The sequence below is a fragment of the Plutella xylostella genome, chromosome 5, assembly GCF_932276165.1.
Source record: "Plutella xylostella chromosome 5, ilPluXylo3.1, whole genome shotgun sequence".
Taxonomy (NCBI): Eukaryota; Metazoa; Arthropoda; class Insecta; order Lepidoptera; family Plutellidae; genus Plutella; species Plutella xylostella.
The window spans coordinates 4233694-4254207 of NC_063985.1; the positions used below are offsets into that span (position 1 = coordinate 4233694).

Below are 20514 nucleotides of genomic sequence, written 5' to 3' on the forward strand. Positions count from 1 at the left end.
AAATTTTTGTTAGGGGGGTAGACTGGACCCCTATCAATGACTTGTTGTCGGGCCCTCATGTCGGTGCACTCACCATGTTTACTGTCGTCGTCATCCTCCTCTCGCTTGCAGTGCGGCGGCGCGGGCGACAGCAGCCAGTTGCGGGGCCTCTTGGGCGGCGGCGGCTTGTCATCCAACGCCGTGATGTCCACCTCCAGCTCGGCCTCCGCGTCCTCGTCCGAGTCCTCGGGCGGCGGCGCCGGCGCCTCGCCCCCCTCCAGCGACTTGCTCACGAAGTCCGCGAGCCGCTCCATCACCATCACTGCCGCCGGCGCGAGCCACGCGCGCCCACACACTCAATAACCGCTGCGAGGCGGAACGAACGCCCACTCCTCACTGGACCACCATTAGCTCATCCTAATCACCCCTATATGCACCGAGTAAGGTTGATTTTATAGCTCCGTGTGCCTAGGGGTGTTAGAAGCCCCGCCCCCTGCCCGCGCCTGCGCCGTAGGACGCCCGGGAGAGAGCCGACGGCAATAACACGCCTACATTATCGTTATGTTCGCGATGAATATTTAAAATCGTTTTAGTTTTTCGGGTCCGCGATTGCAGTGTGTGAACGTTTGCGGGCAAATTGTGTTTGAAAGTTGCAGCGGTTATGGTGATGTGATCGTTTTCGTAAGGAAGGAAGCGCGTGGATAAGACAAAGAGTTTTATGTTTTTCATGTGAGTAAATTTGTTTCTTTAATATATTTAAATACAACATAGCTACCAAAATAAATAATCCATACAAATTAACATAGGTATAGTACCTAATAAAATAAAGTACCATAAAAAATCGCTCAAAACCAGAACACAATGCCGCCGCCATCTCACCACCCTACTTAATAGTAGCATTAACACAAAACCCCAGCCTGAACTTGTCATTGGGATGGTTGAGCAGTGCGGACACGGCGCAGGACAGGTCGACGCGCGCCCCGACGAGGGTCCGCACGAGCGTGGCGCCCACCAGCCCCGCGGAGTCCGCCGACGCCTTCACCACGTAGTCCTCCGCGCGCCACTCGTACGCCAGCGTGCCGACGGCCCGGCGCACCGCGAACCCAACCTGTGGTGGGTGATTTGTGGATGTTAGGCTATCGTATTCATCATAACTCCGACTATAATGTATGTATACGTCATCGTCATCAACCCGTAATTATCCACTGCCGGATAAAGGCGTCTCCCGTGGAGCGCCATTAAACAGAAGTCTGAAGAGTACAATCAGCCTTTGTGTCTATTTCATCCGGTGTAAAAATTTAAGCTCACTGTACTTACCTACTAGAGTAAGTTGGCTTTAGTGGATTGGTTTGTCATGTTTAACACACAATAATATAGATAATTTTAGTACAAGGCTCAGTTACGGGATTTCGGGAGGTGCATTGTAGTAAATATAATTATTATGTTTTCGAATTCAGTACTAAAACTAAACAACGTGCAGCATAAACATTGACCGAACTCGTACCTCCAGCATGGCAGCAACAGTAAGATGCGGCCGCATGGCCTTAGCGTAGCACAAGTCGAGTCCCCTGTTCCCGAGGGTGGCGCTCACGGCCGTGCGGTCGGACGCCCAGCGCGCCGCCGCCGACGCCGAGCTGAACTCCGTGTGCTGGTACCCTCGAGCTACCACTTCCGCTCCGAGGGAGAATCTGTCTGTTATGCTCTGTTGATGGAATTGTATAGCTTAGTTATGAACATAATAATTCAATAGGACCTTAAGTAAATGCCCTATCCCTAGAATTACCTAAGTAAACTGATTTTTAAAAATATAAAGCTTGGTGCGGAGATCCTATCCTGTGAAGTGTCTCATGTCTAAAAATATTTAAGTAGGTAGTTGAAATCCTTAAAATCCTGTTGCCACTTTTGGCTGGCATTGTTATATAGTAATTTTATTAACAACAAGCAAGGAAGATAGACTACCTGTAAATAGTGAAAGGCGATAAATTCCCTGTTGACAGCAATCAGTGACGTCGTGAAAGATCCAAAGAAAATATCCAGTGTGCTTTCAAGTCCGTACAACTGTTTGTCGGCGATTTGTGCCACGACGGAGGCGCGTGTGCCGAGCGTGGGCCGCACGCGCACCTCGCAGCTCGCCTGTCCCCCCGGGGCTGCTTCTAAAATGAAATACGGAAGCCCCGACTTCTTGTCCTTGTCGGAGTAAGAGAGAAGCACCCTGTAGCCGCTGGGAGACACTGAGCTGAACTGAAACAAGTGTCCGACCAGCCAGTTGCCGTAGATGTACTTCTTGACGGAGACGGAGGCACCCTCGAAGCACTGCGGTATGCGCAGGCGCGCGGCGTTGTGGATGTGCCGCAGCAGGCCGGGGCGGTGCGCGCTGGCCGGCAGCTCGTCCGGCGGCTCGTGCGGGCCCCGCGACCCCGCCACGCCCGCGCCCGTCACCCCGCGGTCTCCCAGACCCACCCCCTGAGTGCCATCCCCAAGACCCTTTCCCAGCATGTCGTCATCATCTCCTGGAGTTCCGTCCTTGCCAGGTTTACTGCCGTCTCTTCCGAAATTACCATCACCTGCTCCGGTGCCAGGTCCAACCCCTGCCCCACTTCCATAACCTGCCCCATTTCCAGTACCTGCTGCCCCACTCCCATTTCCTGCCCCACTTGCTGCCCCACTTCCATAACCTCCCCCACTTCCAGTACCTGCCCCACTTCCATAACCTGCGTCACTTCCAGCACCTGCACCAATTCCAGCACCTGCCCCACTTCCAGCACCTGCCCCACTTCCAGTACCTGCCCCACTACCAGCACCTGCCCCACTTCCAGCACCTGCCCCACTTCCAGTACCTGCCCCACTACCAGCACCTGCCCCACTTCCAGTACCTGCCCCACTTCCAGCACCTGCCCCACTTCCAGCATCTGCCCCACTTCCAGCACCTGCCCCACTACCAGCACCTGCCCCACTTCCACTACCTGCGCCACTTCCAGTACCTGCCCCATTTCCAGTACCTGCCCCACTTCCAGTACCTGCCCCATTTCCAGTACCTGCCCCACTTCCAGTACCTGCCCCAGCCCCGGAACCGCCTGCTCCAGGCGCACTTGCGCCACCGCCGGCGTCTGTTCCACCCCCGGCGCCTGCCCCAGTAACTCCTGCACCCCCCACTCCTCCCGCTCCTCCCGCTCCCCCCGCGCTGGCCCCCGCCGCTGCATCAGCGCCAGAACCCTCCCCAACGACAGTTCCACTAATGCCTGCCGCGCCGTCTCCAGATCTGCTGCCATCCCCACTTTTTGGTTCATTCATTCCCTTTCCTAGTATATTACCCCCGTCACGGGATAGACCACCATCATTCGCGCTGCCACTTTCTCCAAGCTTAGCAGCATCGCCTTTATCTTTCTCAGTATCGCCATCACTTTTAGTTTTTGGCAGACACTTTAGTTTCCTCACAGGGGGAGGCCGACATTTGAGGTTCGGATCCTCCGGGTCACTGTTTGCGGAGTAAACTGTCCCAAAAAGGCCAAATAAATTGAAAATGGATGCAAATGGTCCCTTTGATCTATCGTTATCGTTACTCATTATTGGATAATAATTTTATTACTAAAACTACAATATAAACAAAAAATCTAATAAATAGCAAAGTAAGAACATTAACAAAACATTAAAATTTAACCTGTAACCATACTGTCAAAATAGCACATCCCTAAGTTACCTACTGTCAATATAAAATAAGGATGATGACCTCTCTTTGATAAACAATAATCGCCTGCTTTAGCCGTCTTCTGCTAACTTGGGTTAACGAAGTATGGGTGTAGCCTTCCATACGAGATTCTTGGGATTTCATTCTACCTTCCCCGCTTTTCCCCTGAATCAGTTGCTTTGGTAGCAAGGACATTACTGTACATACAATAAAATTTAATATACAAAAAGGCTGTAAGGTGACTGGTCGAGACAAATCGATGCAATGGGCAAGTCGGTATGCCACGGCGTCCATAACTCGATCGTCACAGCTCGGCAGCATATATATCGTATTGTATAATAGTACTTTTAGACCGAAATATTTGCGAATTATACTGAAAAAAAATTGCTAGGTTACCTAGGTATTGTTTGAATTTGCCCTACCATCCATATTCTTTTAATATAGAGACCAAGCTCTTATTGTGAATTTTCTAACTGCCGCGGTTTGAAACTTATCTAATCGATATAGACCGCTTAGTTAGTAAACAACCTAATATAATATGGCAACCCTAATCTCCCATAGACAAAGATGCCTCTTTACGCGATTGTCATTTGTCAAATTGACAGTCAGTCTTGTCAAAATTGTCACATTGTCAATGTCGTAGCTGAGAGCTGACATATCAACAAAAAGTTGTGTTTTCTTTCTGTTTAGTAGAGTTTTGAAAAGTTTTCCTGTTACGAATTCGTAGATACTATAGTAATGTCTATCCTAAAATCAAAGTTATTTGAAACTATTGCAAAAAGTTTCAAGTCTGATGCAGTCCCGAAGCCACCTAGAGAACCGGTAGAGACTACAGATACATCACAAAGTAATACCGAAAATCAACCTTACAATGTCGAAGAAGAGGAAATACCCGAACCAGAAAAGCCTAAGAAAGAAAAAAAGAATCCCAAGCCTACCAAAAAAACTTTCTTTAATCGTGACAAAACTAACAAACACGACGATACCCGCAAACATACAAAATCCGGAAAGGACCAGACATCAATTAATACTCAAGGTAACTTGAAAATTATACTTCCTGTAACTTAAACGGCCCGTTGACCCCAGTTTACCTTTCGCCTTTCTTGATATATTTTTGTAATCCAGCCTTACTTTGGTAATACATACTTGCCCCACTTGTATTTAGTTAATGGTGGCACTAGCTAGATAGTAATGTTAAATGATGATAAGCAGTAGTGATTCATCATTTAAATGTATCATTGTCCTTTAATGTTAAGCGCAAACAGATTTTCATTGTTCTCCCATGTGCTTCATGTTTTATAAATAATTTTTTGTTAATTGGGAATCCCCAGCCCCCATTATCTGGACCAGTTTATATATAATTGAACTAACAAGAATGTTTTGAATACTATTCTCTGCAATCATGATAATTAAACAACATGAATTTCTCGTCACTTCCCTTATTTAAATAATATTGTAGAAAACTGTAATAACTAATACTAGATTATAAATTTCATTTTAGCAACTGGTGATGTCATCCATGTGGTAAATTCCAAAGACGTGCAGGTCGGCCATCAGTATGTGTACAACATGGGAACTCCCGGAGCTAACTCACAGAAGAATAACCCATTTGATGATGAAGAAACAGTAGAAAAGACAAATCTAATAACTCTGGTCATGGAAGCAAAAATTATGGTAATAACACATTTTTTAACTAGGCATAAGGTCATAATTTAGCCAGAATCATCAGCTTGTCCTGTGGCTCCTGTTGAGCTGGTGGAAAGAATACAAAGGTAATGACTATTTTGATCAATACTCATTGCAATAAAAACCGGCCAAGTGCGAGTCGGGCTCGCGCACAAAGGGTTCCGTAGCAGCAAATATAATTTACAGTTAAATCAACCTATCTCAAAAACTATAAGAGATACTTTGATCAAACCAAAAATCGTTGAAAGAGTTAATTAGCATGCATCACCTCAATTTTTTTTAGAATTTTATACCCCGTAGTTATAAAAATAGAGGGGGGGGGGACATACTTTTTACGACTTTGAGAGCTGATATCTCAAAAACCGTTCACTTTAAGAAAAATGTTTTTTAGAAAACTTTATATCATTTTAAAAGACCTTTCCATTGATACCCCACACGGGTATGTACATCGAAAAAAAAAATTTCATCCCTCAGTTACATGTATGGGGGGCCCCACCCCCAATTCTTTTTTTTACTATTTAGTGTCATATTTTTGTAGCGGTTCATACAACACATATTCCCATCAAATTTCATCACTGTAGTACTTATAGTTTCCGAGTAAATCGGCTGTGACAGACGGACAGACGGACATGACGAAACTATAAGGGTTCCGTTTTTGCCATTTTGGCTACGGAACCCTAAAAATCACAATAATGCAATTGAAAATCTATAACATGTTCCTTAAGTATCACTTATCATCAATCCAATTAAGTCATCACACAGATCAATCGGTTAGTTCTTTGTTATTTTAGTGTTTATTTACTTCTTTCAGCTGGAACATGAATACATGGACTATGTCTCGAAGAACCTCGGCAGGAACTGGCACAGCTTCTTCAGAACGCTCGGCTTCACGCGGGGGCGCATCGAGACTGTGGAACTGGATGAGGGCAGAAATGGTGTTGCAGAGGTATGAAATAAAACATACATGTTAATTTGTGTTGTTTGGCTGATGTGGCAACTAAGTTCGCAACTGTTTGTGTCATAGGTATTTTTTTTGCCCTTCCACACATGTGAGGTAACAAGGACACCTCCTGCACTCAAAACACAACTGCTATGTCCTACTGATGAGTCCTAGGAAACTCAGAAACCATCTGTTTCCCCCATTCTCAATTCCATAAAGCTGAAAAGTAGTAGTTATACAATTCACAATTCATAAACATGCTTTGTCATAGTTAGAAAAGCAGCTCAGCTATGAGGCATCCACTCCACAGTCCACTCACGAAAGACCTCATTAAAAACATAAAATCATCATCATCAGACCTCAATCGCCCACTGTTGCATATAGGCCTTCTTTTGATTATGCCAAGTTTTTCTTTTCTCTAGTCAAAAGACTTGACATTGTTGTCAAGAATTTATTCTAATTATATTTCCAGGTCCGCTACAAGTTGCTCCTGGAGTGGGCCCGCACCGACGAGGACCCCACGCTGGGGCGGCTCGCCACGCGGCTGTGGGACGAGGGAGAGCGGCAGACCGTCAAGGAACTCGCCGTCTTGTATAGTAACAACTTCAAGCAACAATGTTGATAGTACTTAACCAAGCATTGGTTGTGATCCGTCCCATGAAATCTGGCTGAAAAGTTATGATCTAGGTAATATCCCTACACCTACATTATCCAATCAGTCACACGGCGGCTACTTTAAGTAAGTGCAATTTTAGTAATTAAAGTAATGAGATTTTACATTCCAACAACATTTTATTGAATCTGAGCTATGTAGGTGCTGAGCTCTTTACATGATTTATTTGTTTTATGTGTTACAGCACCTAAATCAAAATACTTACATAATTATAATAAAATGAAACCTTATATAATGGCCACGAAATATCACCTTAATTTTTAGATATTTACATTTTATATTGAAGTCTGAAACCTACTTATACATATCGATGAAAACGGTTGTTAAAAAATATTGTAATTTAGACAGGAGCATTTTCTGCTTCTTTCTGCTAATGTTTTGTATTTTTGGCATAATCTAGTCATACTTACTTATAAGTAAAATTGTATAGTTTATATTAAATTTGTTATAATCGCATATTATTATAATATCCTATAATTTGTCTTCCGAATTAATTAGGCAGTAAGTGCCTATACAATATTGCAATAAGGGTGAGGGATGTTTTTTGAATATATTTTGTCTTTTTTATTCAGGTATTTTTATTGATTGGAATCAATTACTGTAATTCAGTGACAAATCACTATTACTGTACATGTATACATTTATTTTTTAATTTTATTTACAAAGAGGCTTAGTTCCTATGTTGAGAACGTCGTCGTTGTATCCAAAATTACCATTTGGATCCGGCAAAATACATGACTGTAATGAATATAACCATAGCAAATGAAACTACAATAACACAAACGTGACCACTTGTAGCTATTATGAACTTATAAATACGAGATAACAGTGAATACATTAGGTTATCTCTGAGTTACTTAGGTAAGTATATTGTTTCTCGCAGTGTGAGTTTGTTCACGGTCTGTGTAAGAAGCTACTAAGATGCCGGTGCCTGACAGAAAGGGTCTGAATATCGTCAGCTTGGACGTGAAAGATGTGCGGTTCCCCACCTCTCTTGGAGGCCATGGCTCTGATGCTTTGGTAAGTGTTTGTCTTTCTATTTACCAATAGATAAAGAGAGTTCTCAAACCTAATACACAAGTCCCTCAATGTCAATTCAGCCAATCAGTGTCTTATGTCTTCGTATGATATTCATATCATAAGTAGTCGGTACATGACGTCCTCAGAGAATGTGAACCCATGAGAATACCTACCTATTCAGAAATTGATAGGACTAAGTGACTATGTGGGGACATCTCACACACGGCCATCCGACCCCAAGCTAGACAGAGCCTGTGTTATGGGTATCGGACAGCTGATATATCTACACAAATACATAGATAGATACATATTAAATATAAATATCAACACCCAAGACCCGAGTACAAATATCCGTCATAAAAACAAATATCTGCCCCAGCCGGGAATCGAACCCGGGACCTTCGGCTTAGCAGTCAAGGTCACTAACCACTACACCAGTCGGCCGTCATCTATCTATATACCTATCTTTTTATACTTTAGTAGGTACTCTTTGAAAACCTCAATCTTCCTATCTGCCTCTACTCACAGTTCCATAACTTACCATTCCCCTAGCACACAGACCCGAACTATTCCTGCGCATACGTCACCATCACCACGGAAAGCGGTCGCCAGGGCTTCGGCCTCACCTTCACGTGCGGGCGAGGCACCGAGGTCATCGTCTTCTGCATCAGGACCATGAAGAGATTCGTGTTGAATAAGAATGCGGCGGACATCTTTGCGGATTTCGGTACTTTCTGGCGTACGCTTACTAATGACTCGCAGATGAGATGGGTAAGTGGTGGGGTAATTTCCTGAATGACTATTGCGCTAAAAACCAAACTAAAGTCTAAGTAAGACAAAATAGTGGTGGTATCTATTATTTTGTATCTAAGTCTACAGCAAGTGTCTAGGAGAGATTACATTTCAAGAAGTTCTGCTTTATTTAGTTACGTATTTACTGTCTTGAAAGGGTACAGCATACTCAGTCTCATTGTATTTTTCATAATTTTCCAGATTGGTCCTGAAAAAGGTGTTGCTCACTTGGCGGTGGCGGCCATATTGAATGCGCTGTGGGACCTGTGGGCGCGGCTGGAGAACAAGCCTCTGTGGCGACTACTCGTGGACTTAGAGCCGGAGGTCAGTTAATATACCTACTTATGTATACACATTTGGTACACTTACTATCACATAGGGCGGCAACACGGTGGGTGCAGTAAAATTATCTCATATTTATTCATCGTTAAGTAAATGATACAACAGCTAAGCAAATATAGCGCACAGAATGAATACAGAGCATTTAAGGATAGCAACATGGTAAAATTCAGGTAGTTATGTCGAAAAATTATGCCTAAAATGATGTTCTAAAAGATTTTAATGAAAATAGTATGTTAAGAAAAAGGGTAATGAAAAGTCCCCCTTTTATCAACCCAGGCTCCTACTGTATTCAACTCCCGTGCTATCAGTTGCTTATCTTACAAGCACCTACAAATATTGACATTGCATAATCAAGTAATATTTGTAAACAGGAGCTGGTGTCCACGATAGATTTCCGTTACATAACCGACGTGGTCACTAAGGAAGAGGCGATTCAGATGCTCAAGTCTAAGCGGGCCGGTGTGCAGGAGAGAATCAAGATATTGGAGGAAAAGGGATATCCCGCCTACACCACGCAAGTAGGTATGAATTAGAAGACTTCTATTTTACCTAAACGCAAGCAGCTTTCCTTTACTAAAAACCTTATATTTATTATGTATAGGTATAGGTATGTTTATGAAATAATAGCAAGGGTCAGCCCTGTCTATATTTTCGAACTTGCAAATCACGCATCCCATGGTTTAGATGTGTTTATATATTTTTTTACCTTATACCTACCAAGGCACTTTTGTAAATTAAAATCGCTTTGGTGGCCATGTGGCTTTTTGTAGGTGTCGACAGCGCAATAAAATGTTGTACTTACTATCAGTACAATACACAAAGTTTAGGCATTCGTCTGTGATGGTCCTCATCATCATAAGCCAACAATCGTCCACTGCAGACCTATAGCTGATGCCCTCGTTAACCTCACTAACTACAACTTTCCCCTAAAGTATCCTATTCACATATCAAGTCAGTCAAGTCACTTCTCCTGTTTCTAGGCTGGCTCGGCTACAGTGACGAGGTACTCGCGCAGCTTTGCGCCAAGTACCTGGCGCTCGGGTTCACGCACTTCAAGGTCAAGGTCGGGTTGAACCTGCAGGACGACCTCCGCCGCTGCAGCGCTGTGAGGAAGTATATCGGGGATGATAAGTTCTTGGTAAGTGTTTACAAAACCGACCTATTGGTAAATAATAATAGTCCAATATTGTCAATTGATTCACTTAACCAAAAACAAACGCCTACCTGTCTAAGATCTGTCTAGCTGGATGGAGAGAGTCCAACATTACGTTTATATGTTAGTAGTCTCCTTCTCAAGAACTTATCTTTCCTTGTGGAGCCACTAGCAGCTGAGTCTAAAGGCATTTAATTTTTACTCACCAATGGTGACCACACTATAAATCATTTAAGTACCTCAACTATTACCCATTCTTCGGTAGATAGGTAAGTATAACAAGCCATAGCCATAGATAATGCCGAAATGTGAAAACAAGAAGTCAACCGTGTCTTTCTCAGATGGTAGACGCGAACCAGGCGTGGAGCGTGGACGAGGCCATCGAGTGGATGAAGGCGCTGGCGCCGCTCAAGCCGATGTGGATCGAGGAGCCCACCTCGCCTGACGACGTGCTGGGACACGCCACCATCTCCAAGGCTTTGAAGTAAGGAGTAGTTAAATTTAGACGAGTTGGATTAAAATTAATCAGCAAATACGGATGGTATAAACGTATATTTCTTTGCTTCATTTCGGCTTGGTGAAGAGTGCTCATCACCAATGCATCGAAATCTGTAGCAGTGTGGTGACTAACTCACACTAGCAGATCGAATATCTGTGAATAATTGCTAAACCTACGTTCGTACACAGACTTTAAAGATACCTACTACGTGAAAAAAATGAAAATGAAAAAATGATTATTTAACCAAAACAATTTACACAGGTTATCTTAATAAATATTATGAATATAAAACAGTTATAAATTATTTGGACCAGATTAAAAAAAACTATGGTAGCTAGGGTTCTCACACTAGGCTAAGCCTGTGCCGTGAGCAGTGGCGGCTGGTGCCTCAGATACCCGGTGGTGCACTTTATGGGTTTAGTAATTTTTTGGAGAAAAATAGATTAACTATTACAATTAGAAGTAAAAAAAACATAAGTATATTTTACCTTATTTATTGACGCGAAATAGCTTCTCCGCCGAAACGAAAACAACACACGGAAAGCAAAATAAAGCATTTAGTCTCTCACATCCACATAACCATTTCTTTTTATTGAACATTTCACTTTGGAAAATTCAAGTAGGTACTTATAAGTTTCATTTTTTGTTTTGCACTAAAGGCCGAGGCGGGCCAGCAGATTTAATGTCCAGTCTATTTTGCAATGTCCTATTGCTTTTTATGAAGTCAATATTGTATTTTGCACTCATTTTCACTCTCACACACTCACGAAATCTTTATTACTTTCTTAGTTAATAAGTAATTAGCAAATTAATTACGTATTCGCGCGCGAAAGGTGAAACTGACAATGACAATAATGACATGACAAGTGCATCGTTCGTAGGTCACGCCACCGGTCAAGGCCGCCGCCCGCGCCTCCCGTGGCGTCATTCGTATGATTTCGGCAATTTCCGGTCCTGCTGGGTGATTTTCTATCTCGGATGTCATGGACTCGCGATTTCCAACCGTATAAATCTATGATGGGTTTCTGACCATCTTTTGGCATCGGCTATCTCGGTCATGATCACTAAACGAATAGTGGGTATAAGATTTATCGATACACTAGAGGTTGCAAAATTTTTGTGAGAATATTCTGTGATTTGGTTAGCCGACTAAATGAAAACTTCATTTCACTTTAAACTACGACTACTGCGTTTATCAAATATTTAATTTGCCGCATTATTTAGAAAAATGGCGATACTGGAAGCTATTGTCAAATGATTGTCAAAACAAACTGCAAGGAACCATCCAAAACAGAGATTGATTTTGGTGTGTTTTTTTATAATTACCTGAATCCTGTGTTTTAATTGTTCATTATATCTAAGGTAAGTACATAATTAACGTATTACTATTAAAATTTTAAACTTAGTCATACAGAGAACGAAATATGGGAAATTTTATAAAGTAGTGAAAAATGAACATTTATTGTTCTTAATAAAAGCATTGAGATCAATGATTTCTAGTACGATACGCTAGTAATATAAGTCGATGATTGAGATCTAACACTTGGTACTGGGAACTCAGTTATGAAAAGTAGATTGATCACTGAGCCATTAAATAATCTTCACATTTGTGCAAGTTGTGCTTGTTAGTAATATTTTTGTGAGGCATATCATGTGCCAAGAAAAAAGATGGAATAGGACATTAATAGTTATTGTATTTTATTTCCAGGATGGAGCCTTTAAGAAAAGTCTCAGATCGACAAATGGACATTTTGTTGGAGTTCGTTGAAAGACATAAAAAGCTTGCTGTTGGCCGGTACCCTCCCGGCCTACTAGGCATACAATCAGCACGTTGGCTATGGGACAGTGCAGCATTACAATTATATGAATTATATTCAATTGGGTCTGGAGTTACAAAAACTGGTCAAAAACATATAGTATATATATATAGCAATCATAACTTAAAGGTTAAAGTAGAAAAAATATTTTAATAATGATTATAGTAAGACTGGTAGAAGCAAAATGTGATAGGAAGTTATGTGATTTAAAATAAAAAATAAAAGCCATTAATATAAATTGTGTTTTTTATTACTAAATTATACATGTACAGCAAAAATCAGCCTATCAGAGTCAGGTTATTTTAGTTCCTTGAAATTCACAGCCTCTGGACAAGGTTGGCCCTCATGCGCCCTGCATCTGCATCAGCAGCACCATAAGCCACGTTACCAATATGCTGCACCCGAATGTTACCAGCAGCAGGCAAGTTGTCGTCACTGGTATATTGTGTGCATTTGCTATATTGTGTAGTACACAGAAGTCATTTACTATTTTCGCAGCTTTGGTGGGCTCATAGTGAAGCACACGGTGTGCCAGCAAACATCTCCAGCGTGTTTTAAGGGCCCCAATGCACCGCTCCACAGTATTTCTGACACGGCAGTGTAGATCAGTGTAGTGTTCTTCTGGGGATCCTACAGCTGCATTGAGGATAGGTGTTAACATCCATGGCCGTAGAGCATAACCAGAGTCCCCTGAAACCAATTTTAAAACAACAGTTAGGTACCTATACTTACTGAAAAAAAAACAATACCTACTGAAATAATTTCCTTCTAACTAATTACTTACTATTTACTAATTATTGAAGACCAAAAATTTGCAAGATTCACAAAACAAACATCAAAGAAATATTATTTTGTTCAAGATCATAAGAACAAGAAGACTTCAGCGTCACAATTAAAAAAAAAAGTTATTTTCTACATTCTATGGTGACTCTATGGTTTAAAAGCTACTATTTACTAGTTGCCCAAGACAAGACGGTTGGCCAACCCAAATTAGAACTTATGATTCCAACTATCCGATACAAAATACCAATCTCGGGTTTCGATAAAATATTCGCATACAAAATTTTAACAAGATGGCGGCCGGTGGGTATTGAAGCCCATACCAACTATGACGTCATTATTCGACCCCGACCGAACATACACAATACGAATAGTGTCAAAATTTGCTTTTTGACAGTAAGATCACGGTGAAGAGAGTTATCAACGAGATAGAAAATAGACCAGCTGTTATCAATTATCCTAGAACTGCATACAGTTTGTACTGAGCATCTTCCGTCTCACGCGCCGGGCGATTTCCATCCTGTTTCATACTACATGTAGGAGCTCGCTCCGTGCGACAATCCAAGCGCACGAGGCCGTTTTTGTTCAAGCAAAAATAGGATCTAATTCTTTCGCAGTAGAAATCAAAATAGGCCAGCTCGATTTAATTTAACTCGTAACGATAATCAGATTTATGTAATTTCTGTTTAAGGTAGGTATTACGGTTGTTATATTATTATTTTTTGTGAAGTTTTTTTTACACGTAGGTACCTACCTAGTATGGTATAGGGAGAAGGAAGGTACATATTTAGAAGGTTTTTAAATGGTAGTGCGTTGCACGGGCGCACTTGAGGTGCAGCCGCCACTGGCCGTGAGTAACCAGTAGGCAGACTGTAACATTTGAGAACAGGTGGCTTGTTGTCAACATTTTGAGTAAGATTAGGGTGAAAGTAGTATATTTGGTTAGCATTTAAGATACAAATCATACGGTACAAAAAGAATAGTAATTAAAAAACAAACTTAAATAACTAAGTAAAATAAAATTTAAACATAACATAAAATCCGTCAATGGTTAACAAAAACAATGTAATTTTATATAATAGTATAAAATACCTATACGTATGTAGATCCTATGAAATAGGTAGAATATAAAGTTCTTTGTAAAATAGTGTAGTGTTGAAATAGATACTAAGTAGAAAAATGAAAATATACATAAATATCAGTATATACATATAATATTAATAAATAAGTTGAGAATGTACAAATACAATAATATATTCTTATGTAGGTAACTAATTAGGGATGCATAGAATGTTTTCTGTTTCTTCGTAATCTAGAGTAAGTAGCCAGTTAAAAATAGTTATTTTTGCTTCTTTCTTATTGAGGTCTTTCAGGTTGCACTGTTTATATATTTTGTTATATATATAGGGATGTAGGAAAGGTGCGAATCTTTGAGCGAAGACTGTTCTAGCGGTGATAGGAACTAATCTAAATACTCTTTGGCTTGTCATCTGGCTGTAGGTTGGCAAGTTCATAATTTGTTGGTGTTGGGAAAGTGATACTTGGAAGATAAATAGTTTTCTGATAGTTAGGACATTGATTTCTTTGTAAAGGGCTGTGGTAGGGTATCGAAAAGGTTTCTTAAGCATTACTTTTAAAATTGATCTTTGCGCTCTTTCTAACGCAATCATGTTAGTTTTATGTGAACCTCCCCAGCATCTAATGCAATATGAGAGTATTGATTGGCATAAACTGGTATATACTAGCTGCAAGGTATCTTTAGTCGCCGAATTCCTAAGTAAGCGCATGATGTTTATAAGTCTGCGTCCTCTGCCAGAGAGACTTTGAATGTGTTTTTGAAATGAAAGTCTGTCATCAATCATGATTCCTAAATATTTAATGGATTCAGCTTTATCTATGGTTGGACAAGAACAAGAGGTTGAGAGAGGTGAGACGTGATCACAGTTATGAATATGGATTGGGATATTAAGGTCAAGTTGAGAAGCAGCAGTTTTATGAAAGCAAAGATATTTGGTTTTGTCAGTGTTGAGGGTAAGCAAATTTTTAGAGAGCCATTTAGATATTTCGGATAATCCTGTTGAAGTTCGTGTTAAAGCAGACTTCCAAGAAACACCGTTAAATATGATTGCAGTATCGTCTGCATAGCAAATGATGTCGGCCTCAACATTTGAAGAAGATAGTATACGTGATCGTATACTATCAATTTTCGTAGTGCTATGGCAATACAAGCAACCGTTAGACATTCAGCAGACACTAGTTAGGTACTATTTTCTTTGGTTTAAAAAATCTCCCTCCTTCATTTCGATTAAACCTCCTCTGGCTATCCCTACTCTGATATACTTCTTAAGAAGTAGCTAGTTTATTTTACTTTTATGACGAATTAAATATTTGTATCATCGGCAGGCCATACGGCATCGGGGTGGCCACGGGCGAGATGTGCGCGAACCGCGTGATGTTCAAGCAGTTCTTGCAGAGCGGCGGCGTGCAGTACTGCCAGATAGACTCCGCCCGTATCGGAGGGGTTAATGAAATACTGGCGGTTTATCTCATGGCGTGGAAGCTTAATGGTGAGCGGGTGTTGGTGGATAGGTTTAGTGCAAAAGCACTGAATTGAATAGCGGATGGAGTGGAAGGGTGCAGGTATTGACAGAGCTACGATACAAGCTAGACACAGTAAGATTTTCCGCCGTTTTTCGAATGCAGAGCTAGTAATATACAGGGTGTCCCAAAAGTCAACGTCATCCCTTAAAGGGCTGATAGGTCAGCTCATGAGAGACCAGAATATCACAATATGACCTTAGTAAAAACTCGATAATTTTCGAGATATTGACACTTTTATAAAGGAGAATGGCCATTTCTCTATGGCGCCATGACCCAGAGCGGCCATTGATGAAACATACACTGATGTGTAGTCCGTGACTACAGCATATACCGGTATTAATTTTATTATTATGAGACATGGGAGAACGAAGATATAGGTGCTGAAAGATCAAGTCTTTCTACTGTACTAGATGTTACCCTCGAGCTAAAAATTGATTTTAAAAGTGTTTCAGTGGGAATTCCTGGCTAAAAAGTATGTTATGTTACTTCGGGATAACGGGAACTTGAATAGAATGAAATAATTTTTGAAATTGGTCTCTTTATAAAAATAGGTTTCTGAGTGTGAAATGTGCAAAAATAATTATGATATTATTTGCATAAATAAAATCATGTAATACATTTTGTGATGCGCTATGAATTGGGAATCCCATGATTTAGATTATAAAACTTATTTGTGCGTGTACCATTCAGCAAAATCTTATTTAACGAAAAAAATATATTTAATTAATTTACTTTTGAACCCTAATATCTAAAGAACCCCATGGTTTAGATTTTTTTTAATATTTTTCCCTGATAATAGACATTTTTATCAATAACTTAACATAGGTTTGGTGAGTGGCTGCTAACTTATGCAAAGCGGGTCAGGTTTCGCCATTCTTCTTTGCTGAAAATCGACACCTTGGATCAGTTTTTTGCGTGCCGCCGGTACAAAAACCCATATTGTTAGAATTTGTTTGGTGTGGCATCATCCTGTATAGCCCTGCTATTGATCGCAGTCAAAAAAAATATCGAGTAATGCTGTATGTTTAAAAAAAACACGGTTTTCAAAGTCATAAAAGGTAATCGTATTTTTTTAAAAACAACTTTGACTCTGCATACTGTAAAAAAAATATACCACGCAAACCTGGCACCTTATTTGAAAAGATTGCTCATTTAATGCAGTTTCCAAAATGGTATGAAACGTTGCTATAGTTTCAATTTAAAAAAAAGTTATTGCTATTTTAGTACAAAACGACCTCGATGTAAAATTGTTTGAAGGAAATTTATCCGACTGAATTTATTAAGGGTAAGTCATGTTGGAATGAGTAAAAGTAAAATAGGTGGTGTGGCCGAGAGTGGGAAAAGAGACAACGTTGTCACAGTTAATATAATGTCGCATTTTGAGTATCTTTCTCGAAAAAAGTGGACTATAGCAACTCCACATTCCCCATAAATGTAGCGCATGGTAACGTACATTGCTGAGTAGTGCTAATGTGTGATATTGTACAAGTAAAACGCTTACACATGTACATTGTACACGCACAGTATCCAAAAAAGTTTGTCATTAACATTACCTCTAATTACTTGTTATTTATTTTAAAGTTATTGTTAAACAAATCCAAACTTTCAGAATTATGATTATGACCATTAATGAGTATTATTTTTTGCTGATTATGTACGTAAATATAATAATGTGGTGTTATAATTTTGAGAAATAAAAATAAAAGTCAATAATGTTTGTTTTTTTAAAATAAGGTGTAAAAAACGAAAAATATGTTTTATAAGAGTTTGGTAAGTTTTTTCTTAGCTATTTTTGCGTCATCTATGTTGCCACGGCTGACCCCACCACCTATTTTACTTTTACTCGTTCCAACATGACTTACCCTTAATAAATTCAGTCAGATAAATTTCCTTCAAACAATTTTACATCGAGGTCGTTTTGTACTAAAATAGCAATAACTTTTTTTTAAATTGAAACTATAGCAACGTTTCATACTTTTCAAATAAGGTGCCAGGTTTGCGTGGTATATTTTTTTTACAGTATGTAGAGTCAAAGTTGTTTATAAAAAAATACGATTACCTTTTATGACTTTGAAAACCGTGTTTTTTTTAAACATACAGCATTACTCGATATTTTTTTTGACTGCGATCAATAAAAGGGCTATACAGGGTGATGCAACACCAAACAAATTCTAACAATATGGATTTTTGTACCGGCGGCACGCAAAAAACTGATCCAAGGTGTCGATTTTCAGCAAATTTATAAAAGTGTCAATATCTCGAAAATTATCGAGTTTTTACTAAGGTCATATTGTGATATTCTGGCCTCTCATGAGCTGACCTATCAACCCTTTAAGGGATGACGTTGACTTTTGGGACACCCTGAATGTCAATGGTGAGGAGTTTTTTCACCGTTCGAGTAGTGAAGACATAATGCCTCGGGAGAGTCGCCATCTAGCGAGACTTATACGATAGTGAGCTAAGATATTAGCGCCGAACAAATTCGCATTTAGTTTCCACTGCTTGGACAATGAGAAAAGTTTAAGGGAAGATAATGCTATTAACATTAAATACGCATGTACCTACCTACCTACAATTTATTTGCAATATAGAGTTTATTAATAATTAAAGGTCAAACTATGCCCTTTGATCACCTTATAACAATTTCAAACCACCCCTTCCCCTGTCCACAGTAAGCGTGTGCCCGCACGCGGGCGGCGTCGGTCTCTGCGAGATGGTACAACACCTGCAGATGTGGGACTTCGCGAGCCTGTCCGGTACCATGGGGGGGCGCCTCGTGGAGTACGTGGACCAACAGCACGAGCACTTCGTGGACCCGTGCGTGGTGGAGAACGCGCGGTATATGGCGCCCAAGGTAAGAAACTGGATGAAGATCTAGATTTGTATAGATAAAAAACGCAATCCACCATTTCAACGGCTTCGTAGGTATACAGCACAGTTACGCAGCCACGCATCATTATCAACCTATAGCAGTCCACATAAAGAACGCCACTGGATGCGATCTATAGCTTTCATATACCAGCGAAGCATGGTAATACCTAAATATACAGCATAGAATTCCCGTTGGGAGGAGAATATACCGGTCACAATGAGCGACTCAAAAATCACGAACGCTTGGTCGGCAACAGGCATTTTCGTAATGTAAGTACCTAAGTAAGCATGGTCTATGTAAATCTCTTTACGATGGAGACACCTACAGCTGTGGGACTTCGCGAGCCTGTCCGGTACCACGGAGGGGCGCCTCGTAGAGTACGTGGACCAGCAGCACGAGCACTTTGTAGACCCGTGTGTGGTGCAGAATGCGCGGTATATGGCGCCTAAGGTAAGGAAGTGGATGTAGATCTAGATTTGTATAGATAACGCAATATACGATTTTAATGGGTGCGTAGGTATACAACACAGTATACGCAGCCACGCATCATTATCAACCTATAGCAGACCACACAAAGAATGCCACTGGATGCGATCCATAGCTTTCATATACCAGCGAAGATATACCAGCGAAGCATGGTAATACCTAGATGTACAGTCTGGAATTCCCGTTGGGAGGAGAATATACCGCTCACACTGAACGACTCGAAAATCACGAACGGATGGTTCTCAACATGCATGTAAGTAAGCATTGTCTAAGTAAGTCTGCTCGATGGAGACACCTGGTCTACAGATGTGGGACTTCGCGAGCCTGTCCGGTACCATGGAGGGGCGCCTCGTGGAGTACGTGGACCAGCAGCACGAGCACTTCGTGGACCCGTGCGTGGTGGAGAACGCGCGGTATATGGCGCCCAAGGTGAGAAAGTGGGTGTAGACCTAGATTTATATAGATAAAAAACGTAATCCACCATTTCAACGGCTGCGTAGGTATAAAGCACAGAATACGCAGCCACGCATCATTATCAGTCTATAGCAGTCCACTGCAGGCCTATCATAAAGCACGCCACTGGATGCGATCTATAGCTTTCATATACCGGCGACGCATGGTATTTAAATAAATCGTTACTTTTCGCGGTATATGGCACATACGGTAAATATGTACTGCTACAGTTAACCTGCGTAGACTGACCAGTACCCGAAATTTAAAAAAAAACATAACTTCAGCTCTGCTCTCTGCTTACTCTGCTGTCACGCTAATCGTTTTCACTTTAGAACTTATCTCCTTTAGTTACCATAGAATTTAGAAGTAACTTTCATTTTCGCTAGAAACTACATGGAACAACTCATATCTCTGAACAACTCAAATAACATGATTTGCCTCAATATTTCATATTCAGTTTTTCTCTATAATACCTACGTCCATCACAAGTATTTATTGATGTCCGCAGATGCCCGGCTACAGCACAGAGTTCATTCCGGGCACGCTAGAGAAGTTCGCCTACCCGCGCGGGAGCGAGTGGCAGCGCATGTTCAAGGAAGGCATCTTCCCGCTACCTGATGAAGCTGAACTGGTCAACCCTTGATGTCACATGGACATGTTGGTCTTCCAAAGATAAGGCTAAAATTATGAACGAATAGTTATGATGACGGATTGTTTGAAGTACAAAGAATATAAT

The 20514-nt window shown here is 40.9% G+C and overlaps 3 protein-coding genes and 1 long non-coding RNA gene across 4 annotated transcripts; 3 read left to right on the top strand and 1 right to left on the bottom strand.

The window, feature by feature from the left end:
- Positions 1-2214: 2214 nt before the first annotated feature.
- LOC125491387 (cell wall protein DAN4-like) lies at positions 2215-3418 on the top strand (the record flags this gene model as incomplete). Its single annotated transcript, XM_048633207.1, has 1 exon — positions 2215-3418. A coding segment is annotated over one exon (1068 nt), but the record flags the coding sequence as incomplete, so codon positions are not given.
- An 894-nt stretch (positions 3419-4312) lies between these two features.
- On the top strand, positions 4313-7530 carry LOC105396764. The gene is made up of 4 exons (XM_011568775.3): positions 4313-4700; positions 5166-5338; positions 6162-6296; positions 6763-7530. The coding sequence occupies exons 1-4, from the start codon at positions 4403-4405 to the stop codon at positions 6910-6912; spliced, it is 756 nt and encodes a 251-aa protein (XP_011567077.3). The 5' UTR covers positions 4313-4402; the 3' UTR covers positions 6913-7530.
- A 285-nt stretch (positions 7531-7815) lies between these two features.
- On the top strand, positions 7816-20478 carry LOC105396743 (mitochondrial enolase superfamily member 1). Its single transcript, XM_048633537.1, has 9 exons — positions 7816-7983; positions 8536-8754; positions 8977-9099; positions 9489-9639; positions 10098-10255; positions 10612-10754; positions 15770-15933; positions 18640-18821; positions 20287-20478. The coding sequence occupies exons 1-9, from the start codon at positions 7885-7887 to the stop codon at positions 20419-20421; spliced, it is 1374 nt and encodes a 457-aa protein (XP_048489494.1). The 5' UTR covers positions 7816-7884; the 3' UTR covers positions 20422-20478.
- On the bottom strand, positions 12921-13727 carry LOC125491472. The gene is made up of 2 exons (XR_007268325.1): positions 13371-13727; positions 12921-13276 (listed from the first exon to the last, which is right to left on the bottom strand). It is a non-coding gene; the product is annotated as an uncharacterized LOC125491472 (long non-coding RNA).
- Positions 20479-20514: the final 36 nt, after the last annotated feature.